We start from the raw sequence: 19,240 nt of genomic DNA, 5'->3' as shown, positions 1-19,240 counted from the left end.
CTTCAAAGCAGGGGACTTCACGAGGGTATTCGGCATTCCAGGCAGACAAGGCAAGAAAATAGAACTGAAGGCTAAAAAGATGAAGCGGGAAGAGGAGCGGTGGATTAATTATTAAATTAATCTCCAGGAACTTGACGACAGCAGAGTTGGACAACGTGGCTAATGCCACTAAAGGTCGAGGAATCCGTAAAAATTTTGTTGCAGAGGGCCACTGGCGATGCATTATGGATGTCATCAAGAGCAGATTGACAGGGTCGGGTAGGGCGTCGGACATCGCCCTCCCTCAGATTATGCTTATGAACGGGTTGATGAATGGCATCGTATATGATTCGGCTGCGTTACTCGCAGAGCGCATGTATGAGTTTTTGACGTTGCAGCATCACACATTCTATATGCCACACTACGCTATAGGGTTGTTCCTGGAGGCCACGCAGGAAACAATGCCCGAGGAAGAGTTCGAGGTACGGCCACAGGGACCGTTGGCAGCAGGTGAGCCTCCAATAATGTATTGGAGGCACTTGGACATTGGGCACTCTTTCGTGAAGCGGAAACAGGCGGTATATACGGCCTCGGCTTTAGGGGAGCCTGACAGCAGGAGGGATTCCAATAGCACAGAGGAATCAGAAGCAGAAGAGGAGGATGATAGCAGCAGGGCGACGGAGGAGCGGGTCCTGTTTGCCCCACCCCTGCTACCGATGGGCACGCCGATGCCATCATCTGGAGTAGGCGGCACCTTTATTCCGTCCTTCGGACAGAGCCGCACGCCAGTTACACTTGGCCCCCTACAGCAACGGGTAACATCACCGAGCCCAACCACGACGGCACTTACCGAGGACATGGCAGAGCCAGGGACGGAGGAGTCACCGCATCGGGTAGTGGTCGCCGAGGAGCAAGGGCTGAGGGAGGTAGTGGATACAGAGCCTCAGGTGCGGTTGGACGTTGTGGGGAGTGACGCCGTGGTGACTGTGTCTGCGTCTTTGTTGGAGGAGCCGACGACAGCGAACCATCCCCTGGTCGTAGAGATGTGTGCAGACCCGTCAGTCGTGGCTATGCAGAGCTGGCTCACACAACGGCTTCAGATGACATTGGCACAACCGGAGGGAGCTGTTGTATTCTCACCGTGTCGAGAGACTAGAGCGGGGGTAGTCGACTTGGACGACTCATCGAGCAAGGCACATGGACTCGTAGTTGGGAACGAGGTAGGGGAGGTCGCCTCTGCTGGGCAGGCGCCAGGGGATGGTACACCTTCGGTGGCGGAGGATGTACCTTCACAACAGGATGCGGTTGTGTCCATTCCACCAGAGACTTCACAGCCTTCGGCGCAGACGGGGGAAGATATTGCGACCTATCTAGCTGACATAGCTGACATGGTGACGAGGGGTAGGCGGGTGGTGACCGCTGCCCAGACGCAAGCATTGCAGCAGGTGGTGGTGGAGCTAGAGCAGGTCTTACAGTTTATGTGGGTGGGCTGCCCGACAGCCTTTGCTACCTGCTTTGAGTCTCAGGGTTGGCCGACTACTGAGACAAAGGAGATGCTCCAGGCTTGGAGGCTGCGTCAGCCCGTTGTGGAGAGTCGGGTGACAGCAGTTGTCCGTGAGATCGAGCAGGTCTACCGGGATGCCTATTATACATTGAGGCGTACACAGCAGGAGTTTGCGGTCTGCAAGGCTACACGAGTAGCGTTGGAGAAGGAGCTGGCCAGTTAGCAGGCCTCCTGGGCTGCCGAGAGGGCATAGTTGTTGGCACAGCTTGAGGTGGCCCACGTAGAGATGGCTGAGACCCGGTTATAGTTGTATATGCTTACCTCTAGGAGGGCAAAGAAGGTTATAGTTGTATATAGCGCCCCGTTGGACACAATGGATCATTGAGTGGGGGGGTGAATCAGTGATTTTTAACACTTCTTTCCTAATCAAGGTTATATCGGTAGAATATAAAACAAACAGAGTGTTGACCAGTAAACCAGACAATGCAAATTAAGTGTGTGAAAGGATTTGCTATAGAATCAATATAACGCATACACAAGAATGCATCACATAACACCAGATATACGAGGAAAACCCAATGTGGGAAAAACCTCAATGAGAATAGCTGTTGGAGATCTTCTGCTCCAATCCAGCCTCACAATGAAAATGATTTCATTACAATTTTAGGGCACCAACCCAAGGAGCACCGACTCAAAGGAGCACCAACCCGTGATCAATTTATAGGCTACAACCTAAAGGAGCTACAACCCCTGCACTAAGTACCTACTTAGTGAAGACAATATGAAGATTCAAATACACAAATAAATTCCCTATTGCAAATGAAGTTTTGCAAACCTTCAATACTCTACACTACCGGTTTCAATCTTACCGGTCTGTGAAAACTCCACACACCCTGCAACAATGGCTTTATGCAGATTCTTACTTTGCTAAAAACTTCTCTCCCTCTGACTGCTGGATTCAATTCACACTTGACCACACTTTGCCAGATTCTGCCTCTGCCGGTTTTGACACCTCTGTGTTCTTCACTTACTCTGTCGGTTTGTCCTTTACACTGTTTTTCTTGTTCCTTCTCACCGGTACACAAACACTTCAAATTTTTCTTGTTTTTCTTGTTCCTTTGCCCACACACCTTCATTCTCCAGCATCATCTCCTAGCAGTCTCAAGTCGGCATCTTTTAAACTTGAGGCTTCCCACCAAAAACTAATTCAAACTTAGGATGGTTAGGGTTTCCCTCCTCCGATCAAATCTATATCCATTCTGATCTGATCTACCTTGGATCACTCCCCTACTTTGAAGGGATAAAGCATCACGCGTTTTTCATCTGTCCAAAGCATGTTTGCCAAAAATAGCAAACCTGTTGGTTGAAAATTTTGTACACTTGGGGAAATATACAAAATTGTGGTTTCAACCACAACACACGAGTAAAAACTCTCCTAATTAAGGGAAGGCTCCCCCTATCTAACTATAACTTGGAAAATAAAATGGGATGGAACAACAATCTTTCTTCTTTCTTCAAGAAAGACAATATCCTTTTCTCTTCACAGAAAAGGATAGCGATTGAAAACGAACAGCAGTAACTACTTTCAAGTGAAATGAGAGAAAGGAAATGAAGTTTCCTGAAAGCGCAAAGACTTCCGTCACTTCCTTCGGGACGGGACAGCAATATCAAGCTCAAAGACTTGACTATTGGAAGTCCTATCTACCCTTTGCTATACTAAATTTTACAACGAATAAAAGATAACAGCTCAAAGACTGAAACAATCTATTCTTTTAACACAAAGACAAGAACTAATGCAAGCTCAAAGACTTGCTGCTATTTCTTATCAAACAGTAATTTTTCCTCAAGAATAGACGCAAGCTCAAAGACTTGCTGCTCCTTCAAGAGGGTTTCCTATTTTAATTAATCTTCTCTACTTGCAGCTCAAAGACTTCAAATCAGATTGGACTAAGCTCCTTTAGAAACACTTTGCATAGAAGAAATAAAAAGATTCAAACTCAAACATGTAGCTCAAAGACTTCTTGCTGTAAATTTGGCAGAGTTTTTGCTTGCTTTCCAAAAGATAAATATTACAATAGACTCCTCCAGTATTTATAGAAGAGGAGCCTTGAGAAAAAGGTGGGAGGATCCTAACTAACTTGAGAGATTCTCTCAACCACCAAGACTCATTCAATAACTAACTGAGACTTCATTAACTAACTAAGAGTTACTCCAACTAACTAAGACTTATTCCAACTACAGTCCTAATGGGACACAACTTGTAGTTGTCTTACATGTAATTACAAAAGTGCAAGTAATGTGTAACTTGCATTTTACAAAAAATATTTTTACATGTAACTTGTCAAAACGAAATTACAAATGCATAACTAAAATTATTCCATGTGTCTAAAGACACGACTCTAACTGCATCATTCTTTGTCTGTGATGATCTTCATGTCGCTTCAGGATGCTAGAACTTGAAGTATTATAGATTGGTAAAGACATCTTGAACCGGAACGAGAACTTGCATCCTTGTCTTCTTGCTTGGGGTAATACTAGCTTTTCAAGAGGGAACGGGCTGCCTTCCTCTTTTCATGTCATGACCATCTTTGTCTTGAAAGCATTCTATGCTCTCAACCATGAATTGTTGTTGTATCTCTTCTTTGTATCATCCTTCATTCTTGAAATCTTCTTGCAAAATAAGGCCCATGCCTTAATCCATTGATTTGGTAGATCGTGTGTGCAAACCAGATTGACAAGGGAAGGGATAAATTGATGCAAAAATGGGCTCACAAGTGAATTTCGGGTTTTGGAAGCTGCATTACATGTGTGGGAAAAACAAGAGCATTAACTTGCAAATGTGGGAACAAACATGCAACTTCATATGTGTAATGGGTAACTACAAGTTTTTACTTGTAATTGGACCTTTAAAACTCATTTTCAAGTGTTTTTTGAGTGCATTTTGGACCAATTTCAGGTTCTGGATGGCTGACTGTAGGTACACTTTAAATGGGGAAAACGAATGAATGTGTGAAATGAGTGGATGAAATGGTATGTATGGATGATGGAAATGAATATGAAAATATTTTGGGAAGATCATCTTCAAGAAAATGGGAAGAACTTTCAACATGTAATCTGGTTCTAAAAACCCCATTTTGAAAGGATGGGTATTTCTCATCTTTGTAACTTGGAATTTCAACAAAAGATGGTTAAATCTTTTATCCGTAAGGGAAGAACAATGATTTTCATCCAACTTGTAATCGGGATTTAAAATCCCGAATACAAGTAAAGAGGGAAAATGGGGAAGAACAATGCAATTCTAAAATTGCTATCAAAGGGGAAAATCTCTCTCACAAAAAAAAAAACCGATTTTTGGGGAAGAACCAACCATTTACAAATTTACAACTAGAAAGGAAAAAACAAGAAAACAAGAAAACAAGAAAACAAGAAAAATGAAACAAGAAGAAAATAAATCTTACCTTGCTCCAATCTGAAAATGCCTCTCCAAAAGATGATCAATCTTTGAAATAAAGAAGAATATCTCTTAAAAAGAAACTAACCGTATTCCAAAACCCTAGCCATGTTTTTGAAAAAATGCCCAAAACTGAAAAACGTGGCAGCAAATGCATGAGAAATGGCATGGAAAATGGCCAAGACTCTTTCTAACCTCAATACCTTAGCATACCAAGCCAAAACGATTCATAACATTGCTGATTCGTGGCATTTTTAATGAAGAAAAACGTGGTTTTTTAGCAAAAACGTTTGCTGTTATAAACCTAAAAACCAGCAAACTTAACCTCCATGTGGCATGAAAGGTGTCTAAAAATGCATGGAAATAGGAAAGAATCCAAAACGCCTTCTATCTCCCAAAAAATCTCCACAAAAATTTGCTAAAAATCTTCAAAAAACATGTTTTTCCTTGCAATTCGGGATTTTTGGAACAAATAGCAAGTTTAAAATGTATGAAACAATGAAAATCGGGTTTTTTGGAGGATATGACAAGTTTAAAATTTCACTTTTTCAACATGTTAGGCAAAATCGGGATTTTTTGGCCAAATAGCAAGTTTAAAATGTCAAAAATGCACTTTATGAGCAAAATCGAGTTTTTTGGAGCAAACTGCAAGTTTTAAATACTTGTAAATGGGAAATAAAATCCCTACAACAAGTTATACTTGCTTGCACATATGTAATGGGGATTTAAAATCCCTATCACATGCAAAAACCATTTAAGTAGGGGTTTTTTGACCAAACTGCAAGTTTACTTGCACATATGTAATGGGGATTTAAAATCCCTATTACATGTGAAAACCATTAAAGTAGGGTTTTTTTGACCAAACTGCAAGTTTACTTGCACATATGTAATGGGGATTTAAAATCCCTATTACATGTGAAAACCATTAAAGTAGGGGTTTTTTGACCAAACTGCAAGTTTACTTGCAGTTGAGCCAAAAAATCCCTATTTTAACTAAAAATGACCAAAAAACAATAAAAAGAAAAAAACAACAAAGGGGAAATTTAAAACAAATTACAAGTAACATCTTTTAAATAAAAGTGCACATGTAATAAGTCAAAAATTCCCCTACAAAGACCAAAACAATGAATATCATTAAAACTTGCAGTTTGAAGAAAATTCTCCACCTACAGTCGGGATTTTAAAAACCAAAATTGAAGGAAAGACATAGCAAACGAACCCAGAATTTGACGAAATTCGAAACGTAGTTCGAGGATGGACTGAGGATTAAGCCAGTCCAAGGATTAGTCAAAATTTTGCCTCAGGAAGCGTGTTACAGTAAAATTGTCATTTTTTCACAAAAATTTCATGTAATGGTCCTTCATTTTTTAAAACAAAAATGAGGACAACAAAACCTAACCCTGTTTTCCGGCCTTGAAATCTGTCAACACATTTATGATCCAACAATATCTTTTTCGAGGTCAATCTGCAATCGTATTTCATGCTTGGATCACAATCCCTCAACTGTCTGATCATTCTTTGTCGTCCATTCTTCCTCGAGCCGCATTAGTCTGTTATCAACCCGTGATTTATGGTTTTATCATTTAATGACCACCTACTACACAGACAACCATGTCGATGAACATTTCACCGACCTCTGCATGTTTTCCACCTCAGCTCCCCGGGGCACACATCAGCATACATTCAACTCACCGACATAAGGTCAGTTCAAACTAGAACATCCAGCAAGTCCTTCTATCGGTACAAACCCTTACCGGTATGTCCAACACACTGAACAGACACTCTTACCGGCAACACATCCTCCTGACAATTCATCTTGCCTTCCGGTATGTCTTCATGCCATTCTTTCTATTATGCCCATCGGGTGTTGTTGTGATTCATATAACATTCCGCCTCTTCATCACAAACAAGTAGCCAACCTTCATACCGGTTTATGCCTTACCGATTATCACTCAAGCCTACCAACACACTCCTACATCTCACCTCATACCGGTGATATCATCTATCAACTCAGAACATACTTCTCTTCCACCGTTCTTGTCTTCTTTATGCCGGTTGACACTCTGTACCGGTAACCTGCAATACTGGTTGACATCAATGACAACTCAATGCCAACACACCCTACTCTCATTAATCACAACATGCTTAAAAACAAAGAAATTCCAACAACATGATGGTATGTAAGCTAGAGGAGCTAAGACACACTGATGATGATGTAACATAAATAGTGTCAGTGTCCATTTCGAGGATCTCAAGCTAGATGGGTCTAGTAATTCCAGCAATGAGGAGTTCACCAAAATGTTTAGGGACGATGATTAGAGTCTTAGACCGCTATATTTCAATGTAATCATCATATTGAAATTTTAAATATCAATACAATCATAGTTTGCAAACTCTTCGAGTACTCGTCAAGTTGTCGAGTACTCTTTTTTTTCTCCACTAGTTTTTACAAGCTTAACTCACGAGTTTTTACAAATGTAGGAAAAACAGAGGTAAAAATGTTGATGCGAGTTTGTACAAGTTTAACTCACGAGTCTCCAAGTACCCCCATCTAACTCACAGCATCAAGACATTCTAACTCATTTAGTCAAGGATCAACATTGTTTCCAAGTTGGTGAAGGAAATGAGCCCTCAACCTCATGTAAGTGCTTTGCCATGCCATTGGACAAAGCTTACATTTTATCGTGGTTTTCCACCTATACCATTTTGCCCCATAACACAATCACAATGCTTCCACAAGGGATACAATGCTTGTTTTCCCCCACCTAACATTCGACACAAAAAATATATATATCACAAGGGGTACAATGCTTGTTTCACTTTGCACAAAATGGATTTGTTGAAAAAACCTGCAATCATGGCATTCGATGAGACCAAACACAGTTTGATTTCACATGCCTTGTGAATGCTTCCACCTTTTGCATACATGTCTATGGTTCTACCGGCGCAAGTGTGGGTTCAGGTTCAGTTAACATGCCTTGTGAATGCTTCCACATTTTTCATACATGCAACTGCGCTGATATACATGTATGCAAATTGTGGAATCCTTACAAGGCATGTGAACTATTTACAATTTAATGACTAACCTGGAACAACATGCATGAGAAAAACGTGGTCTCATCAAATGCTATGATTGCAAGGTTTATAATTTTGAAAACAAATGTAGCAAAAGATTGCCATGATTTGCAAACCTGGTTGTAGTCTTCTAAGTGCATTTCACTCTTCTAGGGTGGCTTCAATGCTTCCAACAGCAGATGCAAGATGCAAAACAGTGTTTTTGTTTTGTTTTTTACCCTTTTACTTGCATTTTTCAAAGATGCACAAAGACAACCAAAAATTTAGCAGAAGACGAGGAGACGACGGGAGACGTGGAAATGAGGTCTCTGGCCCAAAACAAGGTCTCTAGGTGTGTCAGAAGAACCAAAGACACATTTCAAGGTGGGGAGAGGCATCTCCCGATTTCCTTGGTTAAAACCTGCTTTTCACACTTTTCTTTTGCTATAAAACCATGCGTTTTCTCTTTGCAACCCCGCTATCATTGAGGTTCTTCAAAATCTGCCAACCCTTCCTCTTGGTTCCCATTTTTCAAAATCTGCCAACCCTTCCTCTTGGTTCTCATTTTTCAAAATCTGCCAGCCCTTCCTCATGGTTTAAGTTGCCAAGTTTTAGTCGAGTTTTCTCCCAATCAAAAGTTTTGGGCTTGCCAAATACTCTTCAAGTTTGAGTCTACGAACTACGAATACGACATAATAATATTCATCACTTTCAATGCACTTTGTTAGTAGTTTACAGTTTCAATTGTTGTTTGTTATACATTTTTTTATAACTAATTTTCCTAGTGTATTATGTTATATTTGAACTATTATTTCCAAACTTCAGCAATGGTCCCCCTCTCCCAAAACCCATCCCCAGCATCCCCCTTTCTCCCATCCCTAAAACTCTATGGAACTCTACGAATTACAAATACAACATAATAATATTCATCACTTTCAATGCATTTTGTTTAGTAGTTTACAGTTTCAATTGTTATTTGTTATACATTTTATAACTAATTTTCCAAGAGTATTGTGTTATATTTGAACTATTATTCCAAAGTTCAGCAATGGTCCCCCTCTCCCCAAACCCATCCCCAGCATCCCCCTTTCTCCCATCCCTAAAACTCTATGGAACACTACTCCAAACCATTCAACAATATGGTAATAAGCATCAGAGTAGCCCCTATGAATCTCTCTTTCCTGACTTGAGATATTTCAAGTTTGGGAGCATTGCAAATATTAAATATGACTCAACATTTGATAACTATTTACGGCCATATTGATCTTACCTCTTCATTTTAAATATGTTAATCTTGAATAAGAATTTTTCTCTTCAGTTAATGAACCTTGTAAATTTCTCAGGTCTGTCAACTTCAAGTATGCTGCATATGCCTTATGAAGATGAATATGAACGTATTAGTTAAAAACTTCAAAGTACTTTTATTTAAAATAAGTAAATAACCATGATTTGGCCCAGTTTATCTTTTACAAAGATACCAATAGAAGCAAAAAGAAGTGACTGAATTTATCTCACAAACAAACAACCAAACAGAATATCAAAAGAATTTTTATTGGAATAAATTGTCTTTGGAGGGACCATTACTGCTGGAAACACAATGCATGCAACTTGCAAGAGATGATGTAGAAATTTGGGTATTCAGAGATTCCCATCATGTTTTCCATTTTGATGAACAATCACTGGACAAGAATAGTACCGTTTTCAGTTTCACAAATGAAAAGGAATTAGAATTCAAATCAGTGCAAAATCTTACATTGTTTCACTGTCTGCAAAGAACAACTCACCCGTGCCATATCATTTATTCTAGATCTGGACATTTTAGATAATGCCAAAAACGTTGCCCATGTTCGTAAAGGTACACTCTTCAATAAAGAAACCTGCCATACAATTAAGCAAATTAGAAACAAACTTGCATTTTAAATATAAAGCATGTAAAACAAGATATTAAAGATTTAACAAACAATTAAACTAGAATGAAAGGGGTTCTATATAGAATATTTACTATATCTGGCATGTTCGGTGTCTATATGGTAATGTGTGTTCAGGTTTTGGATGAAGTTTAATAAACTTACAATCAGTAGTATCCACTATTCATAAATCTTGAATATCAACTTTATTTCAAACGGGAGAGCCTATCTACTGCAAGCACTACTTAAAGATACCCCAAGATTATGCAAGCGATCTATAAGTTTTGAGGAAATTCAAGGTAATTGATAAGAGGAATTGGAAATATCAATTGCTTGTACAACATTCTTCTCTGTGTTTTAAATTCTTATTACATTTTGCTATATATTTATTTAAGCACTAGTCGAAGAAATTTTACATTTTAATCCAATTCACTTCTTCCAGTTAAAAGTGATCATGAACATAACTTCTACCCTGCTTTTCCTCTCCTCCTATCCATTAGTAGAAAAAAAAATTCCTTAATATATTTTTTGAAAAACAATATAAATTAAAAGATCTATTGACAAGTAGATGGTATTTTTTTTACTGTGTCAAATTATGATATTATATCAGGATTCAACCACATAGTTTTGTCAATTATTTTTATCTGTACAGCATTTTTTCCCCTATGTTTTATATTTGTATTGCATTTGTTATATATTTATTTAACCATTGGGCAGGGACCAAAAAATGCCTTGTACTCTTTTGTATTAGATGTTTTAATCCAATTCACTTCATCCAATCAAAAGTAATCATGAGCATTACTTGCATCCCAATTTCCCTCTCCTATCCATTAGAAAAAATAATATTTTTATTTTTTAATTAGTTTCTCTAAAATTAAAATTAAGAAAACTATATATTGAAACGTAGATGGTATTTTTCAAGTGTATCAAATCATACTTGCAAAACTCGGCGAGCAATTCAAAAACTCGCGAGTAATCGCGATCCATAATGCCGCGCGAGTTAATCGCAGAAATACTCGGGGCGATTTTTTTATATACTCGCCGCGATTTTTTTGGCAAATACTCGCCGTTAATGGCCAAAACCCGCCCGAAACGCGGCACAAAATGCGAGAAAAACGCGACTTAAGTCGCAGGCAAAAAAAAAACGAAGTCTTTATTCCATTTCGCGGCTCGCGCGACTCCGGAAGGCAAAAAACGCCACGCGATTTGCAGTAGGGTTTGCATTTGCACGCGCGACCAGGTTTTTACTTGTTTATTCGTGATCTTTTTGTATTGTTTTATTTCGAATACACAGTCAAAATGACTGTGTATTGTTTGCATTTGCACGCACGACCAAGTATCTTTTTGTATTGTTTTATTTCGAATGACTAAGACTGTGTAATACACAGTCATTTGAAAATGACTGTGTATTACACAGTCTTAGTCATTTCAAATGACTGTGTATTACACAGTCACAGTCATTTCAAATGACTGTGTATTACACAGTCACAGTCATTTCAAATGACTATGTAATACACAATCATTAGTAATTACAGTCATTTCAAATGACTGTGTATTACACAGTCATCAGTCATTTGAAATGACTGTGTATTACACAATCACAGTCATTTCAAAATGACTGTGTATTACACAGTCACAGTCATTTCAAATGACTGTGTAATACACAGTCATTTCAAATTTTCAAATGACTGTGTATTACACAGTCATCATTACACAATCACAGTCATTTCAATTTTCAAATGACTGTGTAATACACAGTCATTTCAAATTTTCAAATGACTGTGTATTACACAGTCATCATTACACAGTCACAGTCATTTCAATTTTCAAATGACTGTGTAATACACAGTCATTTCAAATTTTCAAATGACTGTGTATTACACAGTCATCATTACACAGTCACAGTCATTTCAAATGACTGTGTAATACACATTCATTTTCAAATGACTGTGTATTACACAGTCATCAGTCATTTGAAATGACTGTGTAATACACAGTCATTTCCAAATGACTGTGTAATACACAGTCATTTTCAAATGACTGTGTAATACACAGTCATTACAGTCATTTCAAATGAGAAATGACTGTGTATTACACAGTCATTTTCAAATGACTGTGTAATACACAGTCATTACAGTCATTTCAAAATTTCAAATGACTGATGACTGTGTAATACACAGTCATTTTCAAATGACTGATGACTGTGTAATACACGGTCATTTGAAATTTTGAAATGACTGTGTAATACATAGTCATTTTCAAATGACTGATGACTGTGTAATACATTAATCATTAATGTACATTGTAATTAATGACTGTGTATTACACAGTCAATTGTGAAATACTCATAGTCATTTGAAATGACTGTCAACTGTGTAATGTCAATGTGTATTAAAGTATTTCATTTAAATTTAAATTTGAAGTTAAAAACTTAAAAAAATACACAACCAATTAAAAATTTTAATTTTAGAGAGTCATCTATTAATAGATGACTGTAAATAAAATACAGTTATACAGTCATTGTAATTTTTGGATGTTTGTGATTTTTTTTGGTAACAATGTTATTTATCTCTAAATGTTGCCTCTCTTTTGCTAGGTTCTTTTCCACATCTTTTTGAAAGAAAATGGATTCAGCTTCTACAGTTAAAGTTGGTGGCAAAAAGAGAGACCCTTGTTGGAAACATGGGAGACCAGGTCCAAAACGAGGAGATGTTTTTTGCAACCATTGCAAAAAAATTGTAAAAGGTGGCATTAATAGGTTCAAATATCACCTTGCAAAAATTCAATGCCGAGATACCACAAGCTGTACGGAATGTACTGAAGAGGCTACGAGAGATGCAATAGCAACGCTTGAAGCATATGATCAAAGGAAGGCAACAAAAAAGAGAACAGCAGAGGCAATGGCAGCCCCAAGGGCAGATTTGAGTTCCATGGGGTCACATACAGATGTGGGGACATCTGGTTCTTCCCTTGGGCCACGGATACGAGCAAAGGGAACTTTGGACAGCAACATGGAAAACTTCTTTATTCCACGTAACACTCCTGGTGCACAACCTGGATTGCTTGGCACTGCATGGAATAAAGAGGCTCACCAACAAGCCAAGGTGGCGTGTGCTAGATTTTTTATCTACAACGATGTTCCGTTCAATGCTATTTCTAGTCCATCTTGGGACCAATTGGTCACCGCATTGACTGTGGCAGGTAAGGGGTTCAAATCCCCAAGCCGTTACGAGGTAAGTGGACCGTTATTGCAGGATGAGGTCCAAAACACTCATGCATTAGTGGAAGAGCAAAGGACTATTTGGGAAAAGAATGGCTGCACCATTCTTTCTGATGGATGGACAGATGGTAGGAACAGGACACTCATCAACTTTCTAGTTGCTTCAGGAGGACAGTTAGTATTTTTAAAATCAATTGATGCCTCCAATGAAGTGAAGAATGCGGAGACCTTGTGCAACATGTTGGATGAAGTGGTGATGGATGTGGGAGTGCAGAATGTCATCCAAGTTGTGACTGATAATGCAGCTGCATATGTGGCAGCCGGCAAACTTCTAATGGCTAGACATCCGACATTATTTTGGAGCCCTTGTGCTGCCCATTGTCTTGACTTGCTCCTTGAGGACATAGGGAAACTAAGTTGGGTAAAGAAAGTGGTTGAAGATGGAAGGAATATCACCAAATACATCTACAATCACACATGGGTCCTGAATCTTATGAGAGAGCACACTGAAGGTAAGGATCTTGTGCAGTCGGGGGTCACACGCTTTGCTACCAATTTCCTCACCTTGCAGAGCATACTTGCTACATTGCCCAACCTGAAGCGGATGTTCGTGAGTGAAAGATGGTTGGGGAGTCCTTATGCTACAAAGCCTGAAGCAGAGAAGGTTGTGATTGCCATTTTTGATACTAATTTTGCCAAGATAGTGGAGGAGATCATCAATGTAAGTTTTGAAACTTTAATTGATGATTTATTATTTAATTTTCTAATATTTCAATCTGCTGATTTTGTTAGATTTTTTATATCTAGGTGTCGGAACCGTTGGTGAGGGTGCTACGAATGGTGGATGGGGATCATAACTCCATGGGGTATCTATATGAGGCCATGGATAAGGCCAAAGAGGTGATTCAACACTTGTATGGATCAAACAAGACCAAGTATGAACCCATATGGCGCATAATTGATCGGAGGTGGAACCATCAACTCCACCAACATATTCATGCTGCTGCATACTTCTTGAATCCCAAGTTTTTTTACCCTCCGAGTTTCAGAGCAGATGCAGAGGTTAGAATTGGCCTTGACACATGCATTCGGAGATTAGTTGATGATGAGATCCTTCGAGACCTGATACTTGATGAGTTGCAGAGTTATAAGAAGGCCTTAGGGGAATTGTTTTCTTCACCTGATTGCAAACGTAGGAGAGCCACCTTACGACCAGGTAAAAAAAAACATATGTTTAATTTTTACCATTTATTTCTCTCTTTAAGATTATTGAAATCTTTACAAGTTATAAATCACATTTTGTATCCTTGCAGATTTGTGGTGGGAAGATTATGGTGCCACAACGCCTAATCTTCAAAAGCTTGCCATCCGCATATTATCACAGCCTTGTAGTGCTTCTGGTTGTGAGCGCAACTGGAGTGTTTTTGAGAACATCCACACAAAAAAGCGCAATAGGTTGACTCAACAACGCTTGAATGATCTTGTCTATGTGCGGTACAACATTCGATTACATGAGAAGAAGGTGCTAGGGCAAGATTCACATGAAGCACTTGACTTGGATGACATTGATCCATATGCAGCAGAATGGGTTGCTTCTCCTGATGATGTTGATAATGATTTGGATCCATTCCTTACTAATGAGCAGCTGAGTGAGTTGGAGAGGGCAGGAGAGGAATGGGATGCGGAAGTGGCAGCACGTGAGGAGGAGCAGGAGGTTGATCATGCAGCAGAGGCACCTGTTAGTGTTGAGGATGTTGCCACTACTTCAGCACCACCCACCCAGCGGCCACAATCTGTTTTGAGCTTTAGTCGTAGACGCAATTTATGATTTCTTATTTTCATTGATACCAAACTTTGAACTTGATATGTAATCAGAATTTCAGAGGTTCTTGTTTTGTGGTCTATGACTCTATAACTCTATGAGACTGTCACTATGATACGTTGATATGTATTGAACTCTTATACATATGTTGCACTTGGTTTTTGGTTTATGCTATGATACTTGCATTTGTTGCTATGTATTACCAAAAAAATTTGATTTATATATCATGGAAATCATATATGTTATACAAATTTGGTGTAAATGTGTGTTTTTGAATTATATATAAAAAAAAAATGTATTTTCAAATGTTCGATAAAGTTGCCGAGTTTTGCCGAGTTTTTAAAATTTTTTGGCCTTGCCGAGTTATTGCAAAATCCGAGTTTTTCAAGCTTGTATCAAATAATGACATTTATCAGGATTCAACAGCATAGATTTTGAGTTAAAAACTACACAATTGAATCTTGATGAAAAAAATTATAAAAAGGAATCTAATTCTGCAAAATGGTAATATTCGTAAAACTCACTCTTCCCATTTTCAAATTACATCAAGGAAACTATCAAATATTAGCTTATGATCACACACATACCATTCGAATGTTTTATACAAAGTCATCATAAAGCATAAAAATTATACCACCACGAATGAACATTGTACCAACCACCTTACCCCGAAATATGCTAAAGATTTTGGAAATTTTGCCATATTTCCAGTGCCCTCTGCATAAACATTTCCATCTATCAACACCAATCTTGAGACCTGCAAATAAGAAACAATAATTATGTTAAAGGTTTTAGGTTTCCGTTCTCTATAATAATAAGAAATAGATCTTTTGGATAAAATTTTGTAGATAATTTTGTAGATTTTTTTTCAAAACAACATTTTACATTACACCCCATCATTAGCATAAAATGATATGAGAATTGTGTACTAAATATCCCTATATATATATAAGTCTAGTACAAGTACATGATGTCAATAAGACCACCATAGGAGACAATAATAAATGAATTAGCCGTTGCAAATTTTTTTACAATAGATTAGCTTTAAACCACCAACTAGAGATTAATAATCCATCAACTATGGTAAGAAGGCTTTTCTTAATTTGTTGATGGTGTGTCTTTATTGACGTCTTAACATTAAGCCCTCATCTCTATTGCAATTGTGTGTGAAATGCTGCTTGATTAATTTAAAAAGGAGAGAAATACTCCTTAAATAACCAATTATGAACTATCTTTCCATAACGGAAATGATCTACAACTAAGGAAAGAAAACTTACTAAAAGAAAGTTTCTAAATATAAACCTAATATCTAAGTTGACCATTATAAACTGAATATAGCAATATTACTTTAATACCCTCCCTTAAAGGTCAATCTACTAACTATACCAAGTTTGTAAAGAAATTTTACAAATTTGTTTGGACTCGAGGACTTGGTGAGAATGCCTGCAGTTTGATCCTTAGTTGGAACTTATGACAACATCATTGATCCATCTTCAACAAGCTATCATATGAAGTGACAATGAAACTCTACATGTTTTGTACGATCGTGGAAGACTGGATTCTTGGCAAGCTTTAGCACCCCTTGATTATCACAAAACATGGGTGAAGGACCTGCTTGAGACATTTTCATGTAAGAATGCATCTTCCCAAGCCATACTGCCTCACATGTTGCTTTAACAATTCCCCGACACTCCTTTCAAGGAAAGAGCAATTGTCTGCTGCTTCTTATTGGTCCATGTGACTACACCCATACCAAGACTGAAAACATACCTAGAAGTAATTTTTTTGTCATCAATAGAACCTGCCCAATCTGAATCTGTGAAACCAATTAGTTGAGGATCTTTGCTTCTACTATACAAAATACTGAAGTCAGGTGTCCCTTTCACATATCTCAGTAATCTCTTCATTGCAACCCAATGTAAACCTTAGGGGCAATCATGAAACGAGAGATGTAACCCACAACATAATCTAGATCAGGTCTAATAGATGTAAGATAGATGAGGCTACCAACTAGTTGCCTGAAAGCTACTCATTAACCACTGGTGAATCTGATTTGGCTGAAAGTTTCAGCCCTTTCTACATAGATGTAGATGAGATTTTGCAATCTGTCATCTTGAACTTGTCCAGCAAACTCCTAGTATACTTAGATTGAGAAATAAAAATACTGCCACCTATTTGCCAAACTTCTACATAGAGGCAATAATGCAAAAGGCCCAAATTAGTCATATCAAACACCTAACACAAATTCAATTTGATTTGCTCAAGCAAATGTGCCCCAGAACCAATAATGATATCATCCACATAGATGACAAGAAGAATGATGTCACTATGTGATGTCCCCATTAGACTCCGACATTACTGCATTGGCTTGTCGTGAAAGCTTGAAGTTTGGGGAATTGAAGAAAAGGTTTCTAAAGCACAAGACTATGGTAATGGTATCATACAAAATTACCTTAGCCATAGAAGATGGAGACATCGTAAATCAATACCAATTATTGAAGGCTTTCTATATGGGTGCTCAGATGAGTATTGGGATATAACATTAGAAGTCACGGCAATGATATTTATTGATCGGGAGAAGCAAGTATCACAGTAATAAAAGAGTCGATTCATTATGTGTGTGCTGCTGTAACCATAGACATCGTGTGATATATTGGCAATAATGATTTCAGCAAGGCACTTTGATTTATTCTCTGTAATCGATCACCATCATGCAGGTGTATGATTATGTGGAAGAATACCAATTCTGTAGCAGCGGCCCCCATCTTAGTAATGATTTGCCATCTCTCCACATGTGAAAGTTCAAATCTACTATTATGCGGTCTGACTAGCATCTTCAATGGCATCTAAGTAAAGAATAATTACCGATACAGATAAACAAACTACAAACCATGGGCAGCGATGACTATAAGATGGAAAGCAACCTCAGGGATAATGTTTCACATAGAGATCTGGTTTGTTAGAACTGTCAAATGTAATTGCTGACCGCTTTCATTATGGAGTATTACATTAACATCGTGGGTTGATCCTCTAAGAGGTTTATGGACAGCACAAGGTACCATTCCAATAAGAAAATGATAGCCATCGATAAGATCAATTGTTATGCCTTAAGATGACAGAGATTAGAAAGCAATTATGATAAGAAGACTAATTGGTATTCCTTGGATAACAAACCAATTGTTATGAAGAGAGACGTTGAGAATGAGACATGTCTCATAACTCATGAAGAGGTGCAAAATATTTGAGTTGCAAGATATATATTGATCACATTCCATCACTCATCAATTTCAAAACTTTTATCTCTTTGTATCCTTTATTGGATCTGCTCGTAGAGCATCGGCCTCTTGGCATATTTCAGTTGCATAGTTTGAGGGCATCATTCAGAGACAACACCATTGTTGCAAGTGCAGATCGACCATATCAGAAACAGCATCATTATCATTGTTGCAAGAATACAAATTCATATCTGAAACAGCAACATATCACTACAAGAGATATCAACATATATACATTGCATATATTTAAGGATTGAAATCAGAAATAGCAATTCATCGCTATAGGCGATAGGAAGACAATATAGCATACTCTCCATTGTCAAATCAGAGAAGGCTAATACCATATTGAACATCAAGATCATCCTTGCATTATTGTTATCAATTATATCGGAATCAATAGTGATCAATATCCCATAAATATAAATTGTTCTTTGAATAACATTATCATTATCTATATATATCTGATCAATTGCATAATCTAAACATTTATAAGTGGTACATAGATCATAATTCGTAGTGTTAATTGAGATTTTCAAAGAAAGAAGTCTCTTGCAAGTTTCCCTATTTCCTAAGTTTGAACTTAAGGGGACATTACAAGTGGTATTAGAGCATTGCATTTTGTGGTTATATTGCATTGTTCCTAAGACAAGACATTACACACTACCAATGCTTTTGACACATAAATTGGGATCTAAAGGAATCCTCTAAAAGCCTTGTGCATTAAAATACTTGTCAATCTTTATGTACCATGCCCTGGGGGCCTGCTTTAGACAATAAAGAGCCTTCACCAGTCTACATAACTGGTGCTCTTTGCTTGCAACCTTGAAACCTTGAGGTTGCGTCATGTAGACCTCTTCCTCCAAATCTCCATTGAAGAAGGCAAATGGACTTTCCAGCCAAACTAAGCTGCAATGACTAGAACAATCCGGATGGTGCTCATCTTTGTTGTAGGAACAAAGGTCTCCTCATAGTCAATGCCTTCTCTCTGCAAGAATCCTTTAGCCACCAACCGAGTTTTGTATTTATCA

At 38.1% G+C, this 19,240-nt stretch overlaps 1 protein-coding gene across 4 annotated transcripts in view; it reads right to left on the bottom strand.

Annotated features, from left to right (window-relative positions):
- Nucleotides 1–19,240, bottom strand: part of LOC131052989 (alpha/beta hydrolase domain-containing protein VTE7) — a 132,048-nt gene that overhangs the window by 48,402 nt on the left and 64,406 nt on the right. For all 4 annotated transcript variants that reach the window (XM_057987607.2, XM_057987606.2, XM_057987609.2 and 1 more), the window contains exons 6-7: nucleotides 15,605–15,694; nucleotides 9,773–9,865 (exon numbers count right to left, since the gene is read on the bottom strand). In XM_057987607.2, coding sequence (XP_057843590.2) covers nucleotides 9,773–9,865; nucleotides 15,605–15,694 — 183 coding nt within the window. The remainder of the gene's footprint in view (nucleotides 1–9,772; nucleotides 9,866–15,604; nucleotides 15,695–19,240) is intronic.

Source organism: Cryptomeria japonica, chromosome 3 (genome assembly GCF_030272615.1).
Source record: "Cryptomeria japonica chromosome 3, Sugi_1.0, whole genome shotgun sequence".
NCBI classification, from domain to species: domain Eukaryota; kingdom Viridiplantae; phylum Streptophyta; class Pinopsida; order Cupressales; family Cupressaceae; genus Cryptomeria; species Cryptomeria japonica.
The sequence above is the reverse complement of the archived record's forward strand: the minus strand, read 5'-3'. Positions and strand labels throughout refer to the sequence as shown.